Source organism: Aulonocara sp. 'chitande type north' Nkhata Bay, linkage group LG6 (assembly GCF_057382095.1).
Source record: "Aulonocara sp. 'chitande type north' Nkhata Bay isolate Kocher_YH1m ecotype deep benthic linkage group LG6, A_spYH_male_GT1.1, whole genome shotgun sequence".
NCBI classification, from domain to species: domain Eukaryota; kingdom Metazoa; phylum Chordata; class Actinopteri; order Cichliformes; family Cichlidae; genus Aulonocara; species Aulonocara sp. 'chitande type north' Nkhata Bay.
In genome coordinates, this window is record NC_141349.1 from 21,667,212 (window position 1) to 21,680,651 (window position 13,440).

At 41.8% G+C, this 13,440-nt stretch overlaps 2 protein-coding genes across 2 annotated transcripts; both read right to left on the minus strand.

The window, feature by feature from the left end:
• Positions 1-886: 886 nt before the first annotated feature.
• On the minus strand, positions 887-8,963 carry toporsa (topoisomerase I binding, arginine/serine-rich a). The gene is made up of 2 exons (XM_086295571.1): positions 8,118-8,963; positions 887-4,089 (listed from the first exon to the last, which is right to left on the minus strand). The coding sequence occupies exon 2, from the start codon at positions 4,084-4,086 to the stop codon at positions 1,687-1,689; it is 2,400 nt and encodes a 799-aa protein (XP_086151697.1). The 5' UTR covers positions 4,087-4,089; positions 8,118-8,963; the 3' UTR covers positions 887-1,686.
• A 138-nt stretch (positions 8,964-9,101) lies between these two features.
• On the minus strand, positions 9,102-12,153 carry ndufb6 (NADH:ubiquinone oxidoreductase subunit B). The gene is made up of 4 exons (XM_086295574.1): positions 11,878-12,153; positions 10,145-10,237; positions 9,396-9,440; positions 9,102-9,245 (listed from the first exon to the last, which is right to left on the minus strand). The coding sequence occupies exons 1-4, from the start codon at positions 12,055-12,057 to the stop codon at positions 9,180-9,182; spliced, it is 384 nt and encodes a 127-aa protein (XP_086151700.1). The 5' UTR covers positions 12,058-12,153; the 3' UTR covers positions 9,102-9,179.
• Positions 12,154-13,440: the final 1,287 nt, after the last annotated feature.

Sequence of the window (13,440 nt, forward strand, 5' to 3'; positions counted from 1 at the left end):
CCTCATACCAAGTGTCAGTGGGGTGATGTAGGGGGTAATGATTTGGGCTTGTTCTGCAGCCACAGGACCTGGGCGCCTTGTAGTCATTGAGTTGACCATGAACTCCTCTGTTTACCAAAGTATTCTCAAGTCAAATGTGACCCCATCTGTCCAACATTTAAAGCCTGGATGAAATTTTGTTGTGAAGCAAGCCAGTGAGAACAGCAGCAAATCTACAACAGAATGGCTGAAAAAGAAAAGAATCAAGGTGTGCAAATTCCAGACCTCAACCTGACTGAAACGCTGTGGCAGACCACTAAGACACCAGTGTATAAATGAATGCATGCAAACCTCAAGGAACAAAGTGTGGGCCAAAATGATGAAGTCACACAGAAATATTACTCATTAGGTATGCTTAATATTTCCCATGACGGGAGAGTCCTGTGAAATTTTCCTTTTCACACAACTAAAAATACAAATAAACATGAATAACAAGCACCTGACAGAAATGCATAAAATAGTGTCCTGGATAAACTGTGATTTTAGAATGGTATTTATCCAACATTAGACGGTATAGTCACTATGTAAAGTAAGCTTGACTGCATAAACTAAAGTGTCATCAACAAATATATTCAATATTAACTAAATGAGATGTTATCACAAAATCAAATGGTTTTATGAAGTGTTACAGTGTTACTACATATGGCAATATAGTGATGCCATAGCATCTGATAAAGAAACACAAGAAACTTCAGGGGAACAATGATGTACCTGTGTGCCAGCTCTCATTGTTGAACTCCTGATTGTGTGGGAGGAGTTTGCAGACAAACAGAGATCTCATCTATTACATAGTAGGACAATTCAGTTCACCAGAATATTGTAGTCCACTCCATTTGAAGCTTGAGATGTAATATGGGGATTTTGTGTTTGAATACTTTATTTCTGTTTTGCATTATTATTTTACAACCCTTTAAAATAACACATACCTTAAGTACCTTCATAAAGGTTTTAATTGTTATCATTTTCTGTGGTTTACTGCATGTTTTCAGATTCATTACAAACATTTCACCACCAATTTTTTTTTCTATAAATTGAATGTACTTTTACGTACATTCTCCATTCACATCTTGGATCTGCCCTGTTTTATACTGTTTGCTTGAGTTTGAAGCTGTAACGTAATACAGTAAAAAAAGGGGGGAAATACTGTGACTGGTAATTATGCTCTTTTTCTCTGACACACAATGAATCTTTACAATTTATTTAGAAATAAAATTCAATACAAATGAAGTTATTTTGAAATCAAAACATTATATTCTTTTGTCTCCAGATTATAGCCGACTGATGGCAGCACAAATTGTAATCAGCATTAACCCTGAGAGACCCTCAGCACCTAATACAGAGTAAGAACTGAGTCTTAAAAAACAAAAAACCAACAACAACAACAAAAAGACGACACTTCCAATATTATTCCATTTGTCTTACACATAGTAGCACATAACAGATATAAAAGCATTGTTTTAAATCAGGCCATGGAGGTCTAAAAAGGTCATCTTTCTCATTGTGCATACATCATACCATCAGTTTGTCAGTGTCCAATGTAATATCACTATAGCAAACATGTGATATGTGCTTTCACCCTACTGAACACTGTTGTGATTTAAAAAAAAAAATGGTGGCAGCAGCTGAGGGTAAAAATCTGATATAGGATTACAACAGTGTATCTGCAGGGGTAGTGTCTACTGTGTCATCTGTCCTATCGTCTGCGGGCTTATCATTATTAGCATTAGTGGCCTGAGTGATACTGTCATTAGCAAATGAATCGCTGTCACTATCAATGGTAATGATAGTGGGTGAACGCTTCTCTGTGCGTTCGCTGCTCTTGTGCCTTTTGCTTTTCTTCTTGTGTTTCTTCTTTTTCTTATGGTGACGCCTGCCCCGCTCATGTGCCTTTTCCTCATTGAGGAGCTCCACACTGAGACTCCTGCTGGTCTTTCTAGACTTCTCTTTGGATTTTTTACGGTGCTTCTCTTTGCTTTTTTTCTTGTGTTTTCTTAATGCAGAGGAGTCACCATCTGCATGGGAGTTAAACGCTGTGGTACTGGAGGGGTCCTCTAAATGTCTTTTTTTGTACTTCCTCTTCCCACCAGGCTTGTCATAATGAGATTTCCTTCTGGCAGAAGGGGAGCGGCTGCTGGAATAAGTCCTGGATCGAGAGCGCCTCCTGTACCGTCTCCGTAAATCCTTGTCGCGGCTACTGGAGCGAGAGCGGAAACCTGAGCATCTGCGGCTGCTGTAATAGTACGAGTGCCTTTGTGTGTAATGGAGCCCGCTATCGTTTCTCTCTTGGCTGTAATGGCTATATGACTGGTAGGTGTAATCACTGTCCCTTTTATATCTGTCACACCTGGAGTAGTCTCTGCCATTTGAATAAGAATAACTTTTTTCAGTGGAATAAGTGCTCACACTGCTGTGGGAGATCACCGGGCTTCTGCTAGAGTGCCTCCGCTCTTTACTTCTTGACCTCCTCCTCCTATAGTGTCTGTCCTTTGATTTGTGCCTCTCCTTAGATCTCTCTTTGCTGTCAAATCTTCTACCCTGACCTTTTCTGTCTGACTTCTTATACATCTTGCTTGATCTTTCTTTTGAACTTGAGTGGTGACGATCATCTGTGTCTACATTTTCTGATAGTCCAGCCCCACTACGATCACTGCTATGTAGAGTTGCAGGACTGCTACTGGTGAATCGAATGTGTTGAGGCTGAAGAGGCACTTCTTGAGTATCGTCAGCAGACCACTCAGAGTCAGAGGAAAGCTGAACCACCTGAGGAGTCCGATCTACTGTTGGTTTAACAAAACCCACAATGACACAGTCATCACTGTCAGAGGATACACAGTCTTCATTATTGCGTTTGCCCTGAGTCAGGTCTGTTTGGTTATGAGGACTCATTTGCTGTGGTGACGCAAACTCTTGCGTCTCTTCTTCCAAACTACTGTCAGAGTCTGAGTCCAAGACTGACAGATGCTCTGTCCTGCCCTGCTCTGCTGTCGTAGAATACGACGGCCCAGGTGTCTCATCATCCCACAACGAGAGGCTCAAAGCAGATGTGGAGTCATCTGGGTTGTTCAACCCTGTAGAGTTGTCTTCATCCTCTGAGATAGCGATTATTGATGAGTTGGAGCTGCTGTCTTCATTTGAGGAAGGCGCCGGACAGTCGTAGACAGCGTGCTGATCATATGCCTCCATGTTGAAGGGGGACTTTGCGAAGCTGATGAACTCGTGCATAAAATGCTCTGCGTGACTGTGGAGGTAGTGCCTGAGCTCTTCCTGAATAGCTCCGTCTTCCATGTTATATCGTGTAATGTGTGACATGATGATATGTTGAACCATGTTGCCCAAAGAGCCATGGGTTCCATATAGCACATTCAGCTCTCTTTTCAACCAGGGGATCAGTCTGTGAAGGCAGGCTGGATTTCTTCTGTAAAACTCCGCTGAGGTGTCTCGGGAGCGGCCACCATCCTGAACATTTCGAACCCTCACCCCCCGTCGGTACAGCTCCCGTCTAAAGTTGATAATTTCTTGCTCTCGGACACTGGCCACCGCCCTGCCTTCCCTTGCAGCTCTCCTCTGGGTTGCCAGCCTCATCATCATGCGCCGCATGTAACGGTCTGGCCGCTGTTGGGAAGAATTTGTTGGGCCTTCAGATATTATACCAATGTCAGGAGCCAGAGACATCCTTCCTCTCAACTGTCGATGGGCTGCGGTGAGAGTTGTGCGGTATCTAAACCGCACTCCCTGAAAATAACCAAAAGAGCCATTGTCCACTGGCTGCAGGTCATAAGTCTTGAAGTCTTGCTCTGATTTTATACTGTGATAAATTGAATTAAACTGCTGTTTACACAGCGGACACTCTGCTTTGTTCTTGGACCACTCGAGAATGCAGCGGAAGCAGAACCTGTGCAAGCAGCGGTCAAGGCGGGAAATGTTGCTGAATGTGTCCAAGCAGATGGGGCACTTGGAGTCGGGTGACACCTCTGCAGATTTTGTTTCGGAGGACCTTTTTCTGCCATTTTTTTGGCTCAGTTGCAGGGCGAGCTTGACTGCTGACATGATCTGACATGATAACAAAAACACGTTGAAAATGAAAAATAGTTAAATACATTTACCCAAAAAAGGCATTCATGGAGCTCTAAACTTTACTAGTTTGACTTTATAATAAACACTGTTAGAGGACAAGAATGTAACTTTTATGCACTTGATTACACTGTGACTTATACAGATGTTATTGAGTGGCTCACTTTACATTATACATTGATAACATTTTCTGACACTGTGCGACTTCACTTGGTTTCTGTCAGGTTCAACATTGAAAACATTAAAGTTACAAATATATCTTCACACATATTGTAAACACCTTTTTTCAGCAGCCACAGGTGTTAGCAATGCCACTAATGAAGCTTCTGTTCTAGTCAGGCCAAAGCCTTAATCGATGTGATCAGTAACATCTGTGTTTACCTGCGGTGTTGGGGTAAAAATGGCTGCACTGAAAAAAGTTTTTTCAACATACAATTGTTAGCCACTTACGATGTCCCTAATCTTCACTTTTTCACAATATTGTCATTCATTTACATGTTTTAGAGATACCGTATTTTCACGACCATAAGGCGCACTTAAAAGTCTTAGATTTTCTTCAAAAAGTGCGGCGCGCCCTATAGCGTTGTAAGGAGGACGTAGTAGAGAACACCATGAGAACGTTAAAGGGTGAAGTGTGGGCACTGATCGTATATACCGGGACAATCGCACATACCTGTATAAAAGAACAGGTATGTGCATTATGCAGGACATCGTTGTTTTAACAACCCTGAAAATGGCAAAGAGACACGCTTACGAAGCACAGTTTAAACTGAAGGCCATCAGCTACGCGGAGGAACATGGAAATCGAGCAGCGGCGAGAGAATTTAAGATTAACGAATCGATGGTTCGCAAATGGAGGAAGCTGGAAAACAAGCTCCGGCAGGTCAAGAAAACGCAGCTGAGTTTCCGCGGACATAAGGCGAGGTGGCCCGAGTTGGAGGAAAGACTCGAGCGGTGGATCATCGAGCAAAGAACGAGCGGGAGAAGCGTTTCGACGGTCACCATTCGGCTAAAAGCAGTTTCACTAGCTGAAGAGATGAACATTGAACATTTCCAAGGAGGTCCGTCTTGGTGCTTTCGTTTTATGAAACGGTGCCATTTTTCCATCCGGACCAGGACTACGGTAGCGCAGCAACTTCCAGCGGATTACCGGTATAAGGAAAAGCTGGCCATCTTCCGCTCCTACTGCAGCAAACACATCGGCGACAAAAACATCCAGCCCAGCCACATCACAAACATGGACGAGGTCCCGCTCACTTTTGACATCCCGGTGAGTCACACTGTGGAGAAGAAGGGGACCAGCACGGTAGCGATACGCACAACGGGGTATGAAAAGTCTTCTTTTACTGTTGTGCTTGGCTGCCATGCTAATGGACAGAAACTGCCGCCTATGGTGATTTTTAAGCGAAAGACTTTGCCTAAAGAGAAGTTTCCAGCAGAAATCATCATTAAGGCAAATGAAAAGGGCTGGATGGATGAGGAAATGATGAAAGAGTGGCTGAGGGAGGTGTATGTAAGGAGACCAGGTGGTTTTTTCCACGCATCACCATCGCTGTTGATCTGTGACTCTATGCGTGCCCATCTCACAGCCGATGTGAAAAAACTTGTGAAGCAAATGAACTGTGAGCTTGCTGTCATTCCGGGAGGCCTGACAAAGGAACTCCAACCGCTGGGCATCGGTGTGAACTGCCCGTTCAAAGTAAGGCTGCGAGCGGCCTGGGAGCGATGGATAACCGGTGGAGACCACAGTTTCACTAAGAGTGGAAGGCAGCGCCGGGCGAGTTACGCCACAATTTGCCAATGGATTGTAGATGCTTGGGCTAACATGTCTGCTGGCACTGTTGTTCGAGCTTTCGCAAAAGCCGGCATCGTTTCCGAGGAGCCGCACGGCACGGAAAGTGACTCTGACGGTGAAGACAGTGAACCTGGCATGTTTGATGGAGATTTAGCGCAGCTGTTCAATTCAGACACAGAGGATGAGGACTTCGATGGGTTTGATTGATGATGAAAATGTGAGTACCAAACTTTGTTTTGCTCCTGCTTTATTTTTAAATACGCACACTTGTATGCTTGTGTGTTGTTGATGATGACGATTACCGGCAATAGAAATGTGAGTAAGGTACCGAATTCAGGTTTGCTCCCGCTTTATTTTTAAATACGCATACGGTACTTGTATGCGCCCTATGGTCCAGTGCGCCTTATGTGTGTGTTAAATACAGTAAGGGCACACATAACTGAGACTGCGCCTTTTAGCACAGTGCGCCTTATGGTCGTGAAAATACGGTAAAAGAGGTGGGGTGTTGTACTGGTCAGCATTATTTGTTTTCTCCTGTTCTATACGGTGTGGGACGGAGAGATTTCGCAGGTCTTTCCTCCCCACTGCTGTCAGACTCCATAATAAAGACTTTAACTGATCAAGCACACACATCCATACATATGCAATAATACTAAGTGCAATAATCCTTTCTGTCATCGTTGTATTTTTACTCAGTTGTATATAGTATTTGTATTTGTATTCTATTTTTATCTTATTGTATATTTATTTTATTTTATTCTACTGTATATAGTATTTTATTTTATTCTATTCTGTACAGTTGTGTACTGTATTTATTCTTATTGTATTCTAATTTTTACCTCATAACTTTTGCACTGTCCACTTCCTGCTGTGACAAAACAAATTTCCCACGTGTGGGACTAATAAAGGTTATCTTATCTTATCTTATCTTATCCTCACATTGGCTAAAACGAACATTACAAAACACCACATGCATGTCTTCATTAAATGTAGTACAGAAACACTTAACTGCGGCCTCAATAACAAACTAATTGTGTTTTACATCTGTAATTCAGCTGTAAGTCATCATAGACCAGAACCCCCTACAAAGCAGGTGCTGAAGATTATCCATGTAACTTCAGGGCTAAATCTGGGTTTTCTGTACTATGAAAGCAGTTCACTTCTTTACCAGGGGAACATTGCTATAGTAACTTATACTGCAGACCTAACCAGTTCCAGAGCAAGATCAGAGATCACCTCCTCCTGACCAATCAATTCTCCAGAAAATAGTGTCATTATTTCTGGAGGACTATTCCAATTCAAACTCTGGTGCATGAAAAGTGGTGGGTCTACAATGTTAAAAGCATGTAAAGCATTTGTCTTTCCCTGATGACCATCACTAATAAATAATATAAATATCTCGCTATGGCGAGATACTCCTGTGGGGTCGTGAGAGGAAGAGTACACGATAAGGTTACTGTTTGTCTATTAATGAATTTGACTTAAGATAAGAACACCACCCACACAACTTTTTCTGCTTTATGTTCTGTAATATTCATTTTGTTGCCTATCATACAACATATACACACATGACGATGGCACATCTGTGGCAGGCTCATGTCTGAGCACTGATATACTGGTAGGGCTACATGTTATTATATTATACTAAAACGTTGGTTAAAAAAAACACTACAAACAACAGGAATGGGTGCTTGCTTGAGGATAACATGGCGAGCGATATTGTTAACAGTAATATTATTACAATTAGCCATTCGGAACAACTATTTATGAGCTACATGAGCGATAAAATACATATTACACAGCCCCTAAATGTCTTTCTTGGCCATCGATAATCTCGACAGACATGTCACAGAATAAAATCTATACACCGGAATGCCCCCAATAACCGTTTTCCCACTTTGTTTCTGTTTATCATTTTGTTAGCATAGCAACTACAACACTTGTGTTTCCTTTTGGAGAAGTTGAATAATATCTAGACACTGTAACTTAAAAATCGTCTTTAAGAGCTGTTACATATATAGTAACAAGCCCCTGGGGTATATGAAATGTTACATAAACACCAACGTGACTTAGCAAAACATAGTGTGCTCAAACAGTAGTTTGAGCACACATTGACCAGGTTAGCTCAAGTTAGCAGGCTAGCTACGGACGTTACAAAGCTTGGAACTCCGTGGCTACTCGGGACGTTCGAGAAAAGTTAAGTAATAATTACCTCTGAATCCTTCAGACAGCCACGAATGCGGTGACACCTGATTACTTCTCCCCTTATTGTGGAAACACATTAATTTCTATATGGCCATCAGTCCTGAAGCGGCTGTTGACAGAACTATGAACCCCCTTTTCTTCCATAACAGACCGTGAATTCAATGAGGAACTTCCGCTAACTTCCTTCACAATAAAAGTTCAATTTTCAGGCTTCGGGGGGGATGGGGAAATTAGCGCCCTTCACAATAATATCAAGCGCTATCGTCATATTTACAATTATATTCTTAGTGCCCTTTGCCTGTCAGCAAACCTATGCAAAAACATTTCGGAGAAGGATGACTTTCTTTAAAACTCATGCCATAAGTGCAGTAGATACACTTATGGATTAGATGCACTTATGGCGTGAATTTAGAAATCCTAGGTATCTTATTCTTCTTGAGTTATTGCATTCACATGATTTTCAGAAAACTTCACATGTGATCTTTAAGTTGAGGTCGAGGTTTTAAGTAAATACGCTTTTGGTATAAATTTGAAAATCCCAGGTGACATCTTTGTCACATTATCATGGTCACAAGGTTTTTTTTTTAAAGGCATCTTTCAAGTGTTCATCTGCACATGGCCATGTTTGCAAAAATGAACTCTGATCGACTGACTGCACAATTAAAAAAAACAAAAAAAAAACAATTCTACTAAAACCGTCCAAAGACATGCAACTTGTGGGAATAGGTTGATTGGATAATCCAAATTGCCACTAGGTGTGAATGTGCAAGTGAATATGAGTGCGAATGGTTGTCTGTCCCTGTGTGTTGACCCTGCAACAGACTGGCGTCCTTTCCAGGGTGTACCCCGCCTCTCGCCCTATGACAGCTGGGATAGGCTCCAGCGCCCCCCCGCGACCCTGAAAAGGATAAGCGGAAGCCAATGGATGGATGGATGGAATTCTACTAAAACACTATCACTAATTTATTCTGTTAAGTCAAGCTCACACTCATAACTTTTGAGTATTTTAATCACATATACAGAATTTTTTACAAGAGAAACTCAAGGAAAAAGCTGAACTATTTCCTCTTCAATGATGGCCGTGGGTCTCTGGGAGATCTGGAACAACTTCACCCGTCTCCAGGATCGTGTCACCCTAAGCACAAAAAAAGTATTAGTTATGGTAAAACAAGGTAACATTCAGTTACATTTATACAAATATATGAAGAATAAATGGGGTATTATGTGAGAAACAAAAAAAAAGTTAACTGTTGGAAGTAATAAATAATAAATGGGTCACACTTACTGGGAACAGCTTGGGTTTCAACTCCACAATGCCATACGGCCTTTGCTGTAGGGAACAATGACACGGAATTTTAATATGCTACCCATTCTGATCGAATCAGTCACATGATCTCCATCTACAAACGAAATTCAAGGTGCAGGGTTCTCTAGTTTGGCCAAGAATAAGTTAATACTGCATGTCTGTAACTTAAAACTCTTTCTTTTAGTTGCCTTGTGAAGTTATTCTCTAAGCTAAGTTGTACACAAGTACAGGATGTCATTTTAGAGTTGTTTTTTTTCGTGGGCGATCGTGGCTCAAGAGTTGGGAGTTCGCCTTGTAATCGGAAGGTTGCCGGTTCAAGCCCCGGCTCCAACAGTCTCGGTCGTTGTGTCCTTGGGCAAGACACTTCACCCGCTGCCTACTGGTGGTGGTCAGAGGACCCGGTGGCGCCAGTGTCTGGCAGCCTCGCCTCTGTCAGTGCGCCCCAGGGTGGCTGTGGCTACAATGTAGCTTGCCATCACCAGTGTGTGAATGTGTGTGTGAATGGGTGGATGACTGGATATGTAAAGTGCTTTGGGGTCCTTAGGGACTAGTAAAGCGCCATTTACCATTTCTTCTTTCAAGTTACCTGGGAGCATACTATCAAACAAATTAAATACAATTTAAAAAAAAATAGCTATCTTCTTGAACTTCATATTATGGCTCTATCATCCATCTCCTGTATTTAAAGGCTTAGATATAAATAAAAATGATCAAATGTGGAAACTTACAGCAACATGGTATTTCACGTAGTAGTGAACAATCCAAGCGGGTATCAGCAGCCGTGTTAATGTGAAAACTCCACCTCTGTACGCTTTGTAGGTCTGCAAGGACAAACAAATATCAGTAAAGAGAAGAACATACAGAATCATAATGTTTACAGGGACTGAGTTTGTTCTTTTGCTAAAGACGTGGAATATGTGATATACGGTTTAGATAAAGGGCCTAAAGATTTTCAGTGTTCTACAGATTATGAAGACCGCAGCTCCACCCCCAACATCTTATCTCCAATATATCCACTAAGCCACACTCTGCACACGCCCAAACCATCTGAACCTCTCCAAACTGATTAACCTGAGTTGTTTCTATAATTTAATCTGATCTTATCTTGCCCATTCACCTTCACCATCTTTACTTCTAGCATCTTCACCATTACACCCGCTTTCCTCTCATTCACACACACATTTATTCTGTCTTGCTTGACTTTCTTTTCTTTTCTGTGTAAAGTTCTCTGCAGTGACTACCCTTGTATCAACATTTTCTAAAAGCTAGGGATGCACAGATTTGGATGGCCAGCTCTGTTCTAGGATGCCCTCTGGACCCAGTGGAGGTGGTGAGTGACAGGAGAACGGCGGCTAAGCTGTCATCCCTGATGGACAACATCTCCCACCCCATGCAGCAGACTGTGACAGCACTGAGCAGCTCCTTCAGTGGGGGATTGCGGCACCCACGGTGTGGGACGGAGAGATTTCGCAGGTCTTTCCTCCCCACTGCTGTCAGACTCCATAATAAAGACTTTAACTGATCAAGCACACACATCCATACATATGCAATAATACTAAGTGCAATAATCCTTTCTGTCATCGTTGTATTTTTACTCAGTTGTATATAGTATTTGTATTCTATTTTTATCTTATTGTATATTTAATTTATTTTATTCTACTGTATATAGTATTTTATTTTATTCTATTCTGTACAGTTGTGTACTGTATTTATTCTTATTGTATTCTAATTTTTGCTTCATAACTTTTGCACTGTCCACTTCCTGCTGTGACAAAACAAATTTCCCACGTGTGGGACTAATAAAGGTTATCTTATCTTATCTTATCTTATTTATTCTCCTTTATTCTGCTATGTCTTATGGCCTTCGTCAGGGTCATAACAATGCATAATACACAACATTTTTAATAGCATAGGTATGGATTAGTCACTTTTAAAATGTTGTCTGTAAACTTATTGGTGAGTCAATCAAACCATAATTTTTCTCCAGCATTAAACTATAGTGCATATTTTAAACTAAGTAGGTATTGTTGAAGCAACAGATTTTACTGACACCATGCTTAAAAATTACAATTTGAGCATTAATTTTTTATGTTTGTTTGTTTGTTGTTGCTATTCTGTGGCAAGGAAACAAAGAATCCATTACAAAAAATACATTTTAGAGTATTTTCTGCTTAGTTGAGGCAGTTTAGTTCTTGTATCTACTAAAGATAATCCAAGGAAAACCTTAGATTGTGTCACTGACATAGAACAACATCACAATATAAGCTGTAGTAGATGCGGTCTGTGTGTGTGTGGCATGAAGCCTGCAAAGTAAACGCGGCCAACCACGTTAGCAGTAAACAGCTACCCTGGCCCTTGTCCTTAATGAAACGCTACTAGTAGCAGATAAACCGCTCGGTTTGATTCCAGCTGTAAATGTCATTATTAGCGGTCGTCGGATCAGCTGTGTACGAGAACTCACGTAAACCCTCCACAGGCTCTTGGGCTCCAGAAAACCAGCCCAGAACTTGGCGACAGGGCCAGGCGGTTTAGCTTGTACCACGGGTTCCCTCGGACTGAGCTCCTGGTCCTTCAGCCACTGCCTCCGGAGCTTCGTTATCTGCTCGAAACGGAGCTTTTGGTCTGGTGTGTACCCAGACATCTCTTATTTACTAATATTCAACCTCGAAAGATCTACAATGACACCATGGAGGACACTTCCCTCTGCAGGAAAGTGCACCGACGAAGAAGAAGAGTCGGAAATGGGACACATATCGTTCTGTGGTGTATTATAGCGCGCCACCTGCTGCATGAACTGGTTACTGGAGGACCAATGACAGTAGTGAAACAAAATGTTGCACTCAGCTCTAAGCGGAACAAAAGCGGGCTCACACAATAGCAATATATACCGAAATCAGGAATAGATGATAAATTCACAGTATAAATAAAAAACAAATTTTAAATGTGTGTGGTGGATACTACAAAGACACAGGTGTTTTCTCATGTTTGTTACCTTTGGGTTGGGCCAGCAGAGTCACAGTCTCCAGGAAGAAGTGCCTCAGTCTGGTGGTTCTGCTCTGCAGCCACTTTCCCAAAGGGAGGGAGACAAACGGTGTGTGTGCTGGGTGAGTAGTGTCTTTTAAGCTTCAGGAGGCTCTTTCCAGCATCTGCTTATGTACATGTCTGTAGTTGTTGGGAGGCTGCTGCCAGGAGCCCTTTGAGGATCGTTCTTATCTCCATGATCATCTCCTTTGTTTTCCTGACACTGATGCAGAGACTGTAATCCCTGCACCAGCTCTTCTGTCACATTACATCCTCCTTGCAAATATCTGTGAATAGTTTGATCCAGAAATTGGTTTTGTGGGTGACAAAAGCCTCAAAGTGACCAGAATAGAATGAAAACCTGAATTAATGAGATTTTCATCAATAATTTAAATGTCTGGTACTGTCATGTCTGTGGTTCATCCTGCCCACTAGATGGCAAAATAAAACACAAGACTGACGTGAAGCCTCAGCGGGCCTTTTAAAGGGACAGTGTCTTGATTAGGCTACTCCACAGTTCATGTGAGCATTAAAAAAACAATGATTTCTAAAAGTCTGGTTTGCAAACTGGGATGTGAGTTTGAGCAGAGAGAGCTCAACAACACCACAGCCACGTGAAAAAGAAAGTTATCACAGGACTCTCTGCAGCCCTGTAAATAAAAAACCCAAGTGCACTCTTACTGCTTCCATAGGAATTAAGAGAGTAAAGTAGCAGCCAGGTGCTCCTGATGCAATGCATTCACTGATCATCAGCAAGTGTAACATCTCCATGAAAGCAGAAGCTTTGGCAATTTGTTGGTCTGGGACAAATTCAAGGAGTGTGAAATGATATAATGGGCAACCATACATATCCTACTGCAGGGTGGTCTCATAGTGACGTTTAGTGAACAACTGTAAAAACTGTTCACTGGCTTCATCTTCTCACTGTTTTTCTAGAATTAAATAAGTGTCTTTACTACATTGTAACGGATGCAGCTAATGTTTATTTTAGCTGACTGTTTAA